The following is an 18,292-nucleotide window of genomic DNA, read 5'->3' as shown; positions in this document are numbered from 1 at the left end:
CTTATCCATTCTTCTTGTCAGTGTGCTGCCTCCATAGCCTTCAATAACAGCGAAAGCGTTGCCGGTGCAGGATTTTGTATCCCATGAATGTTCGATGGGATTCATGTAGGACGGTCTGGGTGGCCAAAGTAATCACTCGAAATATGCAGAAGGTACTTCAGACCAATCACGAACAATTGTGACCTGGTGACTTGGCACATTGTACTCCATGAAAGCTCCATAATTATTTCTGAACATTAATCCAGGAATGGCTGCAAATGATCTCCAAGTAGCCAAACATAACCATTTTCAATCAATGATCTGTTTAGTTGGACCAGAGGACCCAGTCCATGCCATGCAAACACAGCCTACATTATTATGGAGCCACCACCGGCTTGCATAGTGGCTGGGTTGGTTGGTTGTTTGGGGGAAGAGTCCAAACAGCGAGGTTATCGGTCTCATAGGATTAGGGAAGGATGGAGAAGGAAGTCGGCCGTGCTCTTTCAAAGGAACCATCCCGGCATTTGCCTGGAGCGATTTAGGAAATCACGGAAAACCTAAATCAGGATGGCCGGATGTGGGATTGAACTGTCGTCCTTCCAAATGCGAGTCCAGTGTGCTAACCACTGCGCCACCTCGCTCGGTTGCATAGTGCCTTGTTGCTAACTTGGGTCCTTGGCTACGTGGGCTGTGCGCCACGCTCGAACCCTACATCAACTCTTACGAACTGAAATCGGAGCTCAGTTGACCAGGTCACGATTTTCCAGTCGTCTACGGTCCAGCCGATTGGTCACGAACCCAGGGGAGCCACTGCCGGCGACGTCTGCTGTGTTAGCAAAGGCACTCGCGTCGGTGATCTGCTGTCGTAGCCCATTAACGCCAAATTCCGCAGCAGTGTCCTAACGGATACGGCCGTTGTATATCCCACATTGATTTTTGCTGTCATTTCACGCAGAGTTGCCTGTCTGTTAGCACTGACCACTCTATGCAAACGCCGCTGCTCTCCGTCGGTAAGTGAACGCCGTCGGCAACTGCGGTTTCCGTGGCGAGTCTTGAACTTTGAATCTCGGAATACAGAATTCCCTAACGATTTCCAAAATGGAATGTCCCATGCGTCTAACTCCAACAACCATTCCGTGTTCAAAATCTGTTAATTCCCGTCGCGTGGTCATAATCGCGTCGGAAATCTCTTCGCACGAATCACCTGAGTACAAATTACAGCTCTGACAATGCCTTGCCCTTTCTTGTGTACTCGATACTACAACCATATGTATAGGTGCATATCTCTATTCCATGGCTTTCGTCACCTCCGTGTAATTCGTTTCATTTTTTTCCAACAGTGACTTATTAGTCTGATAGTACAGGGTGTTTATAAATGAATACCGGGGTTTTAACGCTTTATAGCATTTATTACATTAAACTTACAGTTATAAATGATATGTCAAATGAAAGAGCATCTCAAACAGTTGTGTTTGGCACCAGTGCGCATGCACAGCACGCAATGTTTACTCCGCAGTCCGCTAGGAAGCGGTAGTAGCGAAGATGGCGACTAGTGAACAGAAAGCTTTTTGTGTTTTGCAGTTCGCAAAGACCGAATCTGTAGTTACTGTGCAACATGCATTCCAGCTGAAGTTCGGTTGTGATCCTCCAAGTGATAATAACATTCGTAGATGGTATCATCAATTTGCCTTTGTAAAGGGAAGAGCACAGGAGTTAGTGAAGAGACTGTTGAGCAAATGAGACAGTCGTTCACTCTTAGCCCAAAGAAATCAGTCCTGAAGGCTAGTCATGAATTACAAGTTCCCGTGTCGACTGTTTGGGAAGTTTTAAGAAAACACGTACAACTATATCCTTACCGTTTACAGTTATTACAGGCTCTAAAGCCAGCAGACCATGGATTACGTGCCAACTTCACAAACGAAATGTCGTTCCATAACGATGAATATTTTCTGGATCATGTTGTCTTCAATGGTGAATCGACCTTTCACCTTAGTGGACATGTTAACACTCACAATGTGCACATCTGGGGCTCAGACAATCCTTACGATATGGTACAAATGCAACGAGATTCCCCGAAAGTGACGTGCCGTATCCCAGCGGAAAGTTTATGGGCCTTTCTTTTTTGGTGAACCTACTGTAACTGGCACTTCTTACCTTTGTACACTAGAGTAATAGCTCTTCCCTCAGTTGGAAGAAGATGAGCCAGAGAACTTCATTTTCCAGCAGCATTGTGCGCCACCTCACTGGCATAGCGAAGTACGTGATTGGTTGAACTTCACTGTATCCAAGCGCTGGATAGGCTGCAAGGGGCCCAATGACAGGGCTTGCTTTGCATGGCCCCCACGTTCATCCGACCTAACGCCATGCGATTTCTTCCTTTGAGGCTTCATCAAGGATCGTGTGTACGTGCCTCCGCTACCAGCAGACCTCCCTGAATTAAGAAACCGGATTGAAGCAGCTGTTGCTACAGTCACTGAAGACCCACTTATCAACATTTGAGAAGAACTCGACTATAGACATGACGTGTGCCGTGTGACAAATGGTGCTCACATTGAACATTTATAAGGTTCTTGGTAAAACTGTTTAAGTTGCTCTTTTTTGACATATCATCTATAACAGTAAGTTTAATGCAATAAATATTATACAGCGTTAAAACCCCGAAGTTCAGTTATAAACACTCTGTATTCTTACATCCTGTAATTTCACCAAGCCGGCCGTTGTGACCGAGCGGTTCTAGGCGCTTCAGTCCGGAACCGCGCTGCTGCCACGGTCGCAGGTTCGAATCCTGCCTCGAGCATGGATGTGTGTGATGTCCTTAGGTTAGTTAGGTTTAAGGTAGCTCTAAGTCTAGGGGACTGATGACCTCAGATGTTAAGTCCCATAGTGCTTAGAGCCATTCGAACCAATTTGAATTTCCCCAACAATGTAGACGTTCACGTCTGACAAGCAGAATTAATCAGTAAATCAAAAGCGACGTAATCTATGGCGGTTCTAAATGGCTCTGAGCACTATGGGACTTAACATCTATGGTCATCAGTCCCCTAGAACTTAGAACTACTTAAACCTAACTAACCTAAGGACAGCACACAACACCCAGCCATCACGAGGCAGAGAAAATCCCTGACCCCGCCGGGAATCGAACCCGGGAACCCGGGCGTGGGAAGCGAGAACGCTACCGCACGACCACGAGATGCGGGCGATGGCGGTTCTTCCTGTACATTAATTACAACTGTCGCTGCGTCCTCTGCAATAGTCTAGTGTATATCGAAGTAGGAAAAAGCTCTGTCAATAACTTTCTTCTCCCGGAGTGAAGAACTTCTAGGAACTGTTGACACTCTACGAAAACAAGCAAACACAAAACTTCAAGTGGGGAGCATTCGTCCGATGTCAGCGACAGGTCGGGGAAAACCCTGATCGGGTGTAACCAGCGACTTCGTAGCGCGTGTGCCTCGCTTGCCCTGAGACCTCATGACGTGGGCGCGCTCTTTGCACACATTCCGTAGCTTGAGTACTCGCGGCCACCTATGACGTCAGCTGGTCACTGAGTCATAGGTCGCAACTTGTCATCCGTACATAATGACGCTCTGCTCGTTTGATCTAACATCGTCACAAGCATTCTCCTTAAGCAAAGCAGTGTGGGAATGAACGACATGCTGTTGACCGAAATGTCAACGTGATCAGAAACTTTTGCCATCTGAAGATGGGCATGAGAGCACGAAACCATTTGTGGTATTGAACTAAAGCACTTTAAAAGATTTTTGGCTGACTACGTTATTGATCAACAATCATTATCAATCATGGAGTCAGCTGGCCGTGGTAGCCGAGCGGCTCTAGGAGCTTCAGTCCGGAACCGCGCTGCTGCTACGGTCGCAGGTTCGAATCCTGCCTCGGACACGGATGTGTGTGATGTCCTTAGGTTAGTTAGGTTTAAATAGTTCTATGGGACTGATGACCTCAGATGTTAAGTCCCATAGTGCTTAGAGCCATTTGAACCAATCACGGAGTCCATGAGATCCAGCATGGATAAAATAATATTAAAAAATATAAAATCAGGAATAAAATGAATACTGGTTGACTGGATAACCAGGTCGTACAGCGTAAGGCACAGAGCTCTAGCTTGTGGCATAGATGGGTGATCCAAACCCGAATCAATCCGTGCGGTTGATTCATGACCGTGGGCTGGAGCAGCGTCGAACCTGAATGTGGTTTTTAGGCGGTTTCCAAGGCTAGTTTAAGCGAACGCTGGACCCGTTTCTAAATTCCGCCTCAGAGATTAGGATACGCAAACAGTAAAAATTCGACAGCACAAAAAACTAAGTTTACCCGATTTATAAACACGTGGCGCAGCGACTTGCCTCCCTTAAGTTACCTTAACGACTGAGCGTCAGGAAGAGCAGCCGGCCATAAAGTTAAATAATAAAATAAAATTTTTCCAAATCCTGAAATAGTAGACCCTATACAAGACGAGATAAAATTGATGGAAAAGGAGGTTCAAAATGAGTCAAATGGCTCTGATCACCATGGGACTTAACATCTGAGGTCATCAGCTCCCCAGAACTTAGAACTACTTAAACCTAACTAACCTAAGGACATCACACACATCCATACCCGATGCAGGATTCGAACCTGCGACGTAGCGGTCGCGCGGTTCCAGATTGAAGCGCCTAGAACCTCTCGGCCACAGCGGCCGGCGGAAAAGGAGGAAAGACTGGATACTGGCAATAATGGTGATAAAGCATTTGGCGTAATTTACCCCACTTACGGTCTCAGATCTCTCAAAAGCAGTAAATATTGCTCTTCGAAGCAAAACACTTTACTAAAAGGACGCTATAAAACTAGCAGACAAATCATCCCTTCCAAGTACACTCCTGGAAATGGAAAAAAGAACACATTGACACCGGTGTGTCAGACCCACGATATTTGCTCCGGACACTGCGAGAGGGCTGTACAAGCAATGATCACACACCAGGAACCGCGGTGTTGGCCGTCGAATGGCGCTAGCTGCGCAGCATTTGTGCACCGCCGCCGTCAGTGTCAGCCAGTTTGCCGTGGCATACGGAGCTCCATCGCAGTCTTTAACACTGGTAGCATGCCGCGACAGCGTGGACGTGAACCGTATGTGCAGTTGACGGACTTTGAGCGAGGGCGTATAGTGGGCATGCGGGAGGCCGGGTGGACGTACCGCCGAATTGCTCAACACGTGGGGCGTGAGGTCTCCACAGTACATCGATGTTGTCGCCAGTGGTCGGCGGAAGGTGCACGTACCCGTCGACCTGGGACCGGACCGCAGCGACGCACAGATGCACGCCAAGACCGTAGGATCCTACGCAGTGCCGTAGGGAACCGCACCGCCACTTCCCAGCAAATTAGGGACACTGTTGCTCCTGGGGTATCGGCGAGGACCATTCGCAACCGTCTCCATGAAGCTGGGCTACAGTCCCGCACACCGTTAGGCCGTCTTCCGCTCACGCCCCAACATCGTGCAGCCCGCCTCCAGTGGTGTCGCGACAGGCGTGAATGGAGGGACGAATGGAGACGTGTCGTCTTCAGCGATGAGAGTCGCTTCTGCCTTGGTGCCAATGATGGTCGTATGCGTGTTTGGGGCCGTGCAGGTGAGCGCCACAATCAGGACTGCATACTACCGAGGCACACAGGGCCAACACCCGCCATCATGGTGTGGGGAGCGATCTCCTACACTGGCCGTACACCACTGGTGATCGTCGAGGGGACACTGAATAGTGCACGGTACATCCAAACCGTCATCGAACCCATCGTTCTACCATTCCTAGACCGGCAAGGGAACTTGCTGTTCCAACAGGACAATGCACGTCCGCATGTATCCCGTGCGACCCAACGTGCTCTAGAAGGTGTAAGTCAACTACCCTGGCCAGCAAGATCTCCGGATCTGTCCCCCATTGAGCATGTTTGGGACTGGATGAAGCGTCGTCTCACGCGGTCTGCACGTCCAGCACGAACGCTGGTCCAACTGAGGCGCCAGGTGGAAATGGCATGGCAAGCCGTTCCACAGGACTACATCCAGCATCTCTACGATCGTCTCCATGGGAGAATAGCAGCCTGCATTGCTGCGAAAGGTGGATATACACTGTACTAGTGCCGACATTGTGCATGCTCTGTTGCCTGTGTCTATGTGCCTGTGGTTCTGTCAGTGTGATCATGTGATGTATCTGACCCCAGGAATGTGTCTATAAAGTTTCCCCTTCCTGGGACAATGAATTCACGGTGTTCTTATTTCAATTTCCAGGAGTGTATTTGGACAGCTGACTGTTACAGTCCCGCCGAGTTCTCCTGAGATCTTTTCGTTGGTCCACCCAGCGGTCTTATACCTTTTGAGTTACAATGTAGCAGGGATTTTGCGATCTTCTTTGAATTCCTCTGTTGTGAAGTTTCTCCCGTTGTTTTGGTAGTTCTGACGATAATGTGTTCAGAAATAGCTCTGAGCACTATGGGACTTAACATCTAGACTTAGAACTACTTAAACCTAACTAACCTAAGGACATCAGACACATCCATGCCCGAGGCAGGATTCGAACCTGCGACCGTAGCAGCAGCGCGGTTGCGGACTGAAGCGCCTGGAACCGCTCGGCCACAACGGCCGGCCGATAATGTGTGGTGGGTCCCATTTTGAGTACCTCCAACGCATCTTCATTCCTTTTGTGACGCTGTTCGGTGTAACCAGTTGTTTGTCTGAAGGATTTAATTTAATAGGCTGTTAGTCTCTTCGCACCTTATGCCTTTCTAAGCTTCATTGCCATAGCACAGTACAGGTCTTGCTTTGGTCTTATAAAGGTGTATTCTGCTGCGCTTCTGGGTCATATTTTTTGTATACCAGGTAGCTTTTTCAGCTATGTCTGTTTCTTCCACAAAGGATATTTCTATAGGCTAAATATGTGAATGTGTTCACGCTTTCTAGAATTTTATTTTTCAAACAGATCTTACGTTCTACTGGGTATTTTCCAAAGAAGTTCAATGTTTTTGTTTTTCCAGTGCTGAAGTGCATGCTATGTTTCAAGGACATAATTTCTAAATCGTGTACAGAACCTTTCAGGTCATCCTCTAGAGATGCTACAAGAAGTAAATCACCTGCAAAAGTAAAGCAACTATTTTTGCGTTTCTGTTGATTTGGATGAAGTCGTGTGGATTTGTCTCTCGCATTCTGCGATGGCTATGGAACCAGAACTGCAGTCAGCTGCTGCCAAAATACGAGGATTGGAATTTATATAGTGGCAACTATTTATTCAAAACCGATACGAAAGAGTTACATGTTTGCACCCGTTACTGTCCTTCAAAGTAGTGACCAGCGTTGTGTAGAACCCGTTGCCAGCGATGTGGAAGGCATAGTATACCGTTAGCAGAGCCTGTTCTGTTGATGGTGCGAATGGAGCGGTCTACTGCCTGTCGAATCTCTGGAACATTTCTGAAGCGAATGCGATGAAGTGGTTCCTCCATCTTCGGAATCAAATCAAACTAACAACGTCTTTAGTCCGGGGAGTATGATGCATGGTACAGTACTTCCAAGTCTCACTGACCGGACAGAGCAGCCGCATCTTTCACTGTATGCGCCCGCGCATTGCCGTGCAAAATGATGGGTGGGTTGCGCAGAAAGTGTCGCCGCTTCTTTCGCAAAGCTAGTCGCAGGGATGCTCCAAAAACGAACAGTAATACGCCTTAAGTCCTTGTGACTTTGATTTGATTCCGGCTATGATAATCTATTCTTTGTCAAAGTCCCCTATCAGTGGATTTCCCCATTTTGAGCCTGTATCTTCCCTATAATGATTTCGTTTTTTTTTTCCTTTATTGTTATTTTAATTCGCCACGGAGGGAAAACTTGGCAGCGGATAAAACTTCTCTTCAGCCGAAGGTCATATTTATAAGCTGTTTCAAGATGTGCAAAAAACAGATCGTTATAAATGATATTTCTTTTTAAAAAATCACATTAGTGGGCATCGACAATATTCATGATTTTTAAAACTTTTCTCGTAGTGTAAAGTCATTTGGCATTGTTGGGAGACGCTGAAGGGCAGGTACAGACGCGAAACTGGAATATTTTCCGTCCTTCACACACAGTGGCACTTTCGGTTTGTAAAGTCTGAAAGTTGTCTGTTTAGTGTATCCGATAAGTGTAGGCATCTGCAATGGATTTGTGTAGTCTGGTGCTTTGTTTGTGTTGGATAGTGGTGAGAGAAGGGAGCAGGTGAAACCTGGTGCCAGTACAACCTACTGCTCTCGCTCAGCACCAAGGTGTCTGGCGAGCTTAACGTCCACATCCAATGGACGGGTCACCATCGACGGTGTCATATGCCCTCACTTCATGACACTTTGAGGTATGGTTTGGAAATTAATCCAGGATAGTTGCGTAAAGACCTGTGATGAGAGACTTTCCGTCACCACCCCTCCTTCCCTTTGCCGTAAGGCAACAGCACGTGGCGTACTCAAGTGGTTACCTATAATAGTACTTCTTCACTCCTTGCGTTGCATAATTTCTGTGATCTGGGGGGAACCGGTGAATGCAACGATTCTATGGTGTGATGGTGATGCTGGTGGGAGATGAAAATGATCACGCTCTGACGGAAGTGGAATGACGAGTACGATCATGGGCCATGTGGCACCGCAAGTAGCGACTAAAAGTCAAGGAGGTGGAGGAAGGAGGTAAAACGAAAAATGGTGTGAAGTGGAGCATTTTGAGTAGGGAAGGAAAGGAAGGTATGTCTCGGAGCGGATTTCTTCGTTGGATAGTGGAAGCTGATTGAAATTCCGACGAGAGAGGATGGATAAGGCACGAAGGTGCATGGAAAGTGGGATACAGATGTAGTGGCGCAACAAGGTACTTGGCTGGTGATTAGTGGGTGGGTTGTCGAGATTAATGCACTGGGTCCGAAGGTCTCTGTATGTCCATGTTTTTTAGAAATGGTTCCGGGACTCGGCTGTCCGATGCAGGATGTCAAATTAAACACCTTTCAGCTGTCTAGCTTCCAACTTATTTTATTTCGCAACCAGTTAGTTTCAGCGTCTTACTACGCCATCTTCGGGCCCCTGACCGACGTGTAGGAAGATTCTACCTCGGTTCTGACCAAACCAGGATCTAGGGGGCCAGCAATACTGATATTAGTAGATTTTTGCTGTAGTGATCACTTCAACCATGATCCGCCGACGGATTTGGCATCCTGGATCCTATTCGGTTCTGTCCCTCTTGATTGCTTGCCTCACCGCGTTACGTGCTATCACGGTATAAGTGTATATTTTTATTTTTATAATTATATATTTTATGGTTTTGGTTGGGGTGGCTTTAAATATTGTGGGCTAACATGAGACTTCTAATTAACTTATACCGCGATAACACTCGTACGGACATCGGCTGCCCCGAAGTACGTGCTATATAATATTTTTTCTAAACACAGCGCGCAACTCACCGCCTTCTAATAAATAGTTTACGTGAGCGCTGCAATTTAGAAAAGAAAATATGCGTATTCTTACGCAAACTGTAATTATTAATATGGGCCTCAGGGGCTACAGGTTATTTATGTACCAAATTACATAAAGATTAACTGCGATATTGCGGAATGTAATGATTTTCAATATTTATTATTCATTATTTGCAAGGCAAAACTGGAGAGAATCTCGTCTGCCGTTAGGCGGCCAAAATAAAACCTACTGAACTCATTCAGTGCTGTGAATTTTGGTAACTGAAATTACTTTTAACTTCGAAATTAATGAAAGATCAAAATTGAGAAGTCTCCCGCATTACATTTAATAACATGAATCGTCAGCGTAATGGCTGACTAAATTCTGCTAGGGGAGATGAGCTCCCTGCACTACGAAGTTCTGTAAAAATTTTGTTAATTATAATTAATGGTTGTGATCATGAGAGGTGGCAACAAAGTCAATCATACACACTTTCTAATAACAATTTCTTTCGTATTTTTTTTAAATACAGATAAAACTTACGTTAATTATCAGACAGCACTACATTGGCGGCCTATCGCTAGACGAAACAAAACAAGAGAGATAGTTCAATCAAAGCATTATCTCTGATCTTCATGACCTGTTTCACACAGAGATTATACCAAAAAAACTGTGTTTTGTTAATTACATCGATATTTGTGTTTTGATAATAATAACTGACGTTCTTTGCTATTTGTCATACATCGCGCACACGTACACAGTCTTGAAATAATTTATAATTCACACGTCTCATAACAAAAACTTCCTTTCCCTTTCTCCAAATGTCCATTTATGTCATCTGATGGCGTTTCGGGCACGTAACGCGGTGAGGCAAGTATTCAAGCGGAGCGGAAACGAATAGGACCGACGTGTAGGAAGATTGTACCTCGGTTGTGATCAAAACAGGGTCCAGGGGGCCAGCAATACTCATATTAGTAGATTTTTGCTGTAGTGATCACTTCAACCATGATCCGCCGACGGATTTGGCACCCTGGATCCTATTGGTTTCTGCTCCTCTTGAATACTTGCCTTACCGCGTTGCGTGCCATCAGATAGCACTAACTTTGGCTCTGGACAGTGGTCATAATGCCTTGGCTTATCTGTGAATGTGTATACTCGGAATCAGAGCGCAGTGGTGTAGAGGTGCCGGGTGTCTGTTGCAGGAGCGGCCACCATGTCGGGCCACGTGCTGCAGGAGCAGAACAGTCGCACGGAGCTGATCATCGCCGCGGATGGGAAGAGAGCGCCACAGCCCGCAAGCCGTCTACCCCAGTACGCTGCAGCCGTCATAGGTCAGTACGCACTGTGACCTGTCTTAAGCGCTAGCGGCAAACGTGCCACACCAGAAAAACTTCATGTTTCAAAAAGATTCCCCCGCAAACTACATCTTCCAACGGGTTCCGCCACCACTCACAACTCCCCTTTTATTTATATTCTGTACGACACGTTTCGGGGAACGATTCCCATTTTCAGGTGCATTGTCCATGTGCTATGCCATTTATTCATGATGTTTTCCACACATGAAGCGCTGCAATGTTCTCTTATCTTTATTGTAGTGCACAAAAATAACAGTCGATCTTTACAAAGAGTTACTGATGAACTTTGGAAAGAACCTTGCGGTCTTCTTGTGGTCCACTTGCGCAGAAACTAAACACACATTAAAAATCACTCACAATTTTCTGTTTACAGCAAGCAACGTTTGCTAATTTCATTGTGTACTGTGCACAGAAAATTGTACGTGATGTTTGATACGAGTGACTTTCTGTACTGACGCAAATGAAACTCTTGCACATCCTTAAGGGCGGACGTTGATGAAAACACACACTGTTTCAAAAGTGCACCAAATCCGCTGTTCTGGAGATATGGCAATGAAATTTTCTACCACGCTTTACTTGAAAGTAACACATTTACATATAAAATCCTTTTATTATATATATTCAACTTTTTTTAATGAAATTTGAAGTTTTATTTTCAAAAAATAATGTATGTTCCTTTTTCTCAGAAAGTATTCAAGAGATTTCTACAAAAATTTCTCTGTTTCATCTCTTTATATGTTGTAAGCTCCTCTCATGAGGGTTTTGGAATAGGTCAAATAGGACAATTTTCATAATTTTTACTTATAATTCGGAGTACAATTTTAGATTCATGCAAAATTCCAAGCACTTTGCCCCGTATCTCAACTTGCAATCATAATTTCAAAATTTTCTCTTGAGACAAAGTTTATTAGGTTCACATAAATATCTGTACAAAATTTCATAATTCTAGCATTCATATAGTCTGAGGAAAAGGTACACAAATTTTAAAAAATAAACTTTTCAGGAAACGCAATTTAAAGTTCAACCTAACTTTTTTCCTTATGTCACTTGTTCAGAAGGCACCACATTTGTACTCTGGGTCGTCTTTCCCTTCAGTGCTTCTCTTCTGGTTTCTTGTTGTCTGTCTTCTTTCCTTTACCAGGTCTTCAACTGACCTTTCAACTGCAGAGACGCGCTGTAAATCTATTTTTCTCAGGGTGTGTTGAGCAAAATTTCCTATTTTGAAGCTCATTCTTTGTAATACCTTCATCCTCCCGACGTTCCCATTATTAAATACAATAACTGAATCATAAGTTGCAATTATGACAACTTTAGCAGATGCAAATGTGTTTTTAGGGCATCGTTTCCATATGAATGAATTTAGAGACTCATTTGGATTTTGGGTTTTGTCATGAACACACTTTTTGAGAAATGCAGGATCAGGTAAAGATGATTTATAAAACCAAAGAGTATGTATCACAGTCTTCTAGATGTATCCCGCACACGTTTGGTTGAAAGTAATACACAGAATTGTTGTTTACTGAGCTGGTATTGAAGTGCTGCTTCAAAACGTGGGCGTAGCAGGGAGGCCGCGTCACACTTTTAATTAATTTTTAGGCACTTCTGATGCGATTTCAACATTGAAACTTCGGTAACTTATTGTCCATGAAGTGTACTAACAAATAAAAAAATAAATAAAAAATTTGCATATTTGGTCAATTTCATCAACGTCCCCCCTTAAGCATCGAAAATCTTAGGTTTCTATTCCAACGATTGTGCTAAACGTTTAATCTATGTCACTCCTGTATCGGATCTCGTTGGGCAATCGGTTTCGCTGTGCCTGCCAGTCACGCCCATTTGCGTTTATTCAACCTGTTTACAAAATTATAAAATATGCTAGATCTGCTTACAAAAGGTTGCAGGAATGGGCGGATTTTGCAGTTCTGCCAGGGTATGGCTCTCGTCCGGAGCAATACTGTTAAGACATGTCCAATCGAAAAGAGACCTTGGCTGTTGCGGCGCTGTATGTAATCCCAGTGAGTGAATGTGTTTGCCGACAGATGCCGTGATTGTATTCTCAGTTGCACAAGGGTAGTTAACGGCTTCGGCACCAGTTTCCTCGTTTCTGGAGAGTTGTTTCCGCAGTACGCTGCGTGATTCATTCCTCCATATCAGCAAAAAGGGCGGTTATGGAGTTTCTACGTGCAGAAGGGGAACGACCTCAAACATTTTGCAACTCACTACAAGTTGAGAAACAGTGTGCACTCTGCCGCGCCTCCCACACACATCTTCCCTCTCCCACACATATCCTTTACTATCTGATCAAATTGGCCCCTCTCTTCAAATTCTTTGAGCATTTATCCAAATCCCATACACTCTGTAAACTTTAAGATCAGAACTCCATTGTCTGTCGCAATCCTTAATCCTAGGCTGCCATCCCGCCAACACCAACATATATCCTTTACCCTCCACCTCCACACCCTTCTAATCCTGTCGGAAAGAAACTTCATGTGCCTCCGTTCTCCACCCAGCACTCTGCAATGACGTTCACCCGTCCTTCCAGCTATAAACTTACCCCCATATCCTCTCATCTCAACCTCTTCACCAACATAACCCCACACTCGTTACCGAGCAAGGTGGCGCAGTGGTTAGCACACGGTTCAATCCCGCGTCCGGCAATCGCTCCAGGCAAATGCCGGGATGGTTCCTTTGAAAGGGCACGGTCGTCTTCCTTCCCCGTCCTCCCTAATCCGATGAGACCGATGACCTCGCTGTTTGGTCTCTTCCCCCAAACAACCCAACCAACCCCACACTCGTTCTGCTTGCTCCAGCTCTCGACTCTTGATCAGACACTTTCCAGCCCAGTATCATCCCCATCATAAGTCAGATGCGGGTTCAAGAGGCTGTTTGGAACACAATTTTACTTACACTTGACATTATTCAAGTTTGTTAGAGATCAGAGTAATGTAAAACACAGAAGTAAAAAGTTCAACAGCCAAAATTCTGTCTTTGGTGACTAGATTCAAAAATGGCTCTGAGCACTACGGGACTTAACTTCTGAGGTCATCAGTCCCCTATAAATTAGAACTACTTAAACTTAACTAACCTAAGAACATCACACACATCCATGCCCGAGGCAGGATTCGAACCTGTGACCATAGCGGTCGCGCGGTTCCAGACTGTAGCGCCTAGAACCGCTCGGCCACCCTGGCCAGCTGACTAGATTCGGTAAGTCGAAGTTGTCATTATCGGATCGTATGCAAGTATATCTCAATTCATTTCAATAATAATATTTTTTACATAAAATATGATGCTTATTGCATTGACTACACAAGCTCATGTTGAAACAAGAGAGGAAAGGAGCTCCTTTCATCTACTGTGTGAACAAGAGCTTGCACAGTCAATGCAATAAGCATGATATTATATGTAAATCCTGTTTTATTATTGAAATGAAGACGTATAGCTTCTGCATGTTCTTGGAATGACGTGTCGCAACTTGATACGATATGTTGTTGTTGTGGTCTTCAGTCCTGAGACTGGTTTGATGCAGCTCTCCATGCTACTCTATCCTGTGCAAGCTTTTTCATCTCCCAGTACCTACTGCAACCTACATCCTTCTGAATCTGCTTAGTGTATTCATCTCTTGGTCTCCCTCTACGATTTTTACCGTCCACGCTGCCCTCCAATACTAAATTGGTGATCCCTTGATGCCTCAGAACATGTCCTACCAACCGATTCCTTCTTCTGGTCAAGTTGTGCCACAAACTTCTCTTCTCCCCAATCCTATTCAATACTTCCTCATTAGTTATGTGATCTACCCATCTAATCTTCAGCATTCTTCTGTAGCACCACATTTCGAAAGCTTCTATTCTCTTCTTGTCCAAACTATTTATCGTCCATGTTTCACTTCCATACATGGCTACACTCCATACGAATACTTTCAGAAATGACTTCCTGACACTTAAATCAATACTGGATGTTAACAAATTTCTCTTCTTCAGAAACGCTTTCCTTGCCATTGCCAGCCTACATTTTATATCTTCTCTACTTCGACCATCATCAGTTATTTTGCTCCCCAAATAGCAAAATTCCTTTACCACTTTAAGTGTCTCATTTCCTAATCTAATTCCCTCAGCATCACCCGACTTAATTCGACTACATTCCATTATCCTCGTTTTGCTTTTGTTTATGTTCATCTTATATCCTCCTTTCAAGACACTGTCCATTCCGTTCAACTGCTCTGCCAAGTCCTTTGCTGTCTCTGACAGAATTACAATGTCATCGGCGAACCTCAACATTTTTATTTCTTCTCCATGAATTTTAATACCTACTCCGAATTTTTCTTTTGTTTCCTTTACTGCTTGCTCAATATACAGATTGAATAACATCGGGGACAGGCTACAACCATGTCTCATTCCCTTCCCAACCGCTGCTTCCCTTTCATGCCCCTGGACTCTTATAACTGCCATCTGGTTTCTGTACAAACTGTAAATAGCCATTCGCTCCCTGTATTTTACCACTTCCACCTTCAGAATTTGAAAGAGAGTGTTCCAGTCAACATTGTCAAAAGCTTTCTCTAAGTCTACAAATGCTAGAAACGTAGGTTTACCTTTCCTTAATCTTTCTTCTAAGATAAGTCGTAAGGTCAGTATTGCCTCACGTGTTCCAGTGTTTCTACGGAATCCAAACTGATCTTCCCCGAGGTTGGCTTCTACTAGCTTTTCCATTCGTCTGTAAAGAATTCGTGTTAGTATTTTGCAGCTGTGACTTATTAAGCTGATAGTTCGGTAATTTTCACATCTGTCAACACCTGCTTTCTTTGGGATTGGAATTATTATATTCTTCTTGAAGTCTGTTTCATACATCTTGCTCACCAGGTGGTAGAGTTTTGTCATGACTGGCTCTCCCAAGGCCATCAGTAGTTCTAATGGAATGTTGTCTACTCCCGGGGCCTTGTATCGACTCAGGTCTTTCAGTGCTCTGTCAAACTCTTCACGTAGGATCTTATCTCCCATTTCATCTTTATCTACATCCTCTTCCATTTCCATAATATTGTCCTCAAGCACATCGCCCTTGTATAAACCCTCTATATACTCCTTCCACCTTTCTGCCTTCCCTTCTTTGCTTAGAACTGGGTTGCCATCTGAGCTCTTGATATTCATACAAGTGGTTCTCTTCTCTCCAAAGGCCTCTTTAATTTTCCTATAGGCAGTATCTATCTTACCCCTAGTGAGACAAGCCTCTACATCCTTACATTTGTACTCTAGCCATCCCTGCTTACAGATTTTGCACTTCCTGTCAATCTCATTTTTGAGACGTTTGTATTCCTTTTTGCCTGCTTCATTTACTGCATTTTTATATTTTCTCCTTTCATCAATTAAATTCGATATTTCTTCTGTTACCCAAGGATTTCTACTAGCCCTCGTCTTTTTACCTACTTGATCCTCTGCTGCCTTCACTACTTCATCCCTCAAAGCTACCCATTCTTCTTCTACTGTATTTATTTCCCCCATTCCTGTCAATTGCTCCCTTATGTTCTCCCTGAATCTCTGTACAACCTCTGGTTCTTTTAGTTTATCCAGGTCCCATCTCCTTAAATTCCCACCTTTTTGCAGTTTCTTCAGTTTTAATCTACAGTTCATAACCAATAGATTGTGGTCAGAGTCCACATCTGCCCCTGGAAATGTCTTACAATTTAAAACCTGGTTCCTAAATCTCTGTCTTACCATTATATAATCTATCTGATACCTTTTAGTATCTCCAGGGTTCTTCCATGTATACAACCTTCTTTCATGATTCTTAAACCAAGTGTTAGTTATGATTATGTTGTGCTCTGTGCAAAATTCGACTAGGCGGCTTCCTCTTTCATTTCTGTCCCCCAATCCATATTCACCAACTATGTTTCCTTCTCTCCCTTTTCCTACACTCGAATTGCAGTCACCCATGACTATTAAATTTTCTTCTCCCTTCACAATCTGAGTAATTTCTTTTATTTCATCATACATTTCTTCAATTTCTTCGTCATCTGCAGAGCTAGTTGGCATATAAACTTGTACTACTGTAGTAGGCATGGGCTTCGTATCTATCTTGGCCACAATAATGCGTTCACTATGCTGTTTGTAGTAGCTTACCCGCATTCCTATTTTCCTATTCATTATTAAACCTACTCCTGCATTACCCCTATTTGATTTTGTGTTTATAACCCTGTAGTCACCTGACCAGAAGTCTTGTTCCTCCTGCCACCGAACTTCACTAATTCCCACTATATCTGACTTCAACCTATCCATTTCCCTTTTTAAATTTTCTAACCTACCTGCCCGATTAAGGGATCTGACATTCCACGCTCCGATCCGTAGAACGCCAGTTTTCTTTCTCCTGATAACGACATCCTCTTGAGTAGTCCCCGCCCGGAGATCCGAATGGGGGACTATTTTACCTCCGGAATATTTTACCCAAGAGGACGCCATCATCATGTAATCATACAGTAAAGCTGTATGCCCTCGGGAAAAATTACGGCTGTAGTTTCCCCTTGCTTTCAGCCGTTCGCAGTACCAGCACAGCAAGGCCGTTTTGGTTATTGTTACAAGGCCAGATCAGTCAATCATCCAGACTGTTGCCCTTGCAACTACTGAAAAGGCTGCTGCCCCTCTTCAGGAACCACACGTTTGTCTGGCCTCTCAACAGATACCCCTCCGTTGTGGTTGCACCTACGGTACGGCTATCTGTATCGCTGAGGCACGCAAGCCTCCCCACCAACGGCAAGGTCCATGGTTCATGGGGGGGGGGGGGGGTGATACGATATATTGTACATATAATGGAGGTGTATTTAGATGATTTGCGTATAATCTGATAACGGATTTGCCGAAAGCAGTCTTCAAAAATTAAATTATAACTAGCTATATTGACGAAGAGGCAGTGTGCGCAGGTGCAGTGCGCTTCCTTTGTTCACCATTACACCTCACACTGATCTTCCATGCAGGTAACAGCCACATTTTCTTAGTCATATGGTTAACAGGACGTTAAGCCCAATGTTTCTCCCTACCTTGACTCTGCACTCGGCGCACTAGGCAGTAACCTGAGCAGAGCACTTGTGCCTACGGAGCGCTGTTTGCCCAGGCATCGTTCAAGTTGTCAAGTTGACAGTGTTCGCCTGGTAGGACCTAACTAACGTCCGGCACCACTCTGTGACGAGTCCCCGCCCCGAGCCGACATACCCTGGCACCAACCCACAATTCCCCTCCTTGGCTGTCGACAGCGACCGCGGGCGCGCTGTCGGGCAGGCACCTGCATGGGCTACATGCATCCAGCGCCTTGGCTCTGCACTCGACCCGTTAGGCAGTAACCTGAGCACTTGTGCCTACAGAGTGCTGTTTGCCCAGGCATCGTTCAAGTTGACAGTGTTCGCCTGGTAGGACCTAACTAACGTCCGGCACCACTCTGTGACGAGTCCCCGCCCCGAGCCGACATACCCTGGCACCAACCCACAATTCCCCTCCTTGGCTGTCGACAGCGACCGCGGGCGCGCTGTCGGGCAGGCACCTGCATGGGCTACACGCATC

General features: G+C 44.9%; 1 protein-coding gene across 1 annotated transcript in view; it reads left to right on the top strand.

Annotated features, from left to right (window-relative positions):
• LOC124787653 (facilitated trehalose transporter Tret1-2 homolog) overlaps window positions 1-18,292 on the top strand; it is a 66,496-nt gene that overhangs the window by 20,932 nt on the left and 27,272 nt on the right. Inside the window, exon 2 of the mRNA XM_047254452.1 lies at window positions 10,602-10,730. Within this exon, the coding sequence (XP_047110408.1) occupies window positions 10,613-10,730 (118 nt within the window). The 5' untranslated portion in view covers window positions 10,602-10,612. The remainder of the gene's footprint in view (window positions 1-10,601; window positions 10,731-18,292) is intronic.

The sequence above is a fragment of the Schistocerca piceifrons genome, chromosome 3, assembly GCF_021461385.2.
Source record: "Schistocerca piceifrons isolate TAMUIC-IGC-003096 chromosome 3, iqSchPice1.1, whole genome shotgun sequence".
Classification (NCBI taxonomy): domain Eukaryota; kingdom Metazoa; phylum Arthropoda; class Insecta; order Orthoptera; family Acrididae; genus Schistocerca; species Schistocerca piceifrons.
The sequence above is the reverse complement of the archived record's forward strand: the minus strand, read 5'-3'. Positions and strand labels throughout refer to the sequence as shown.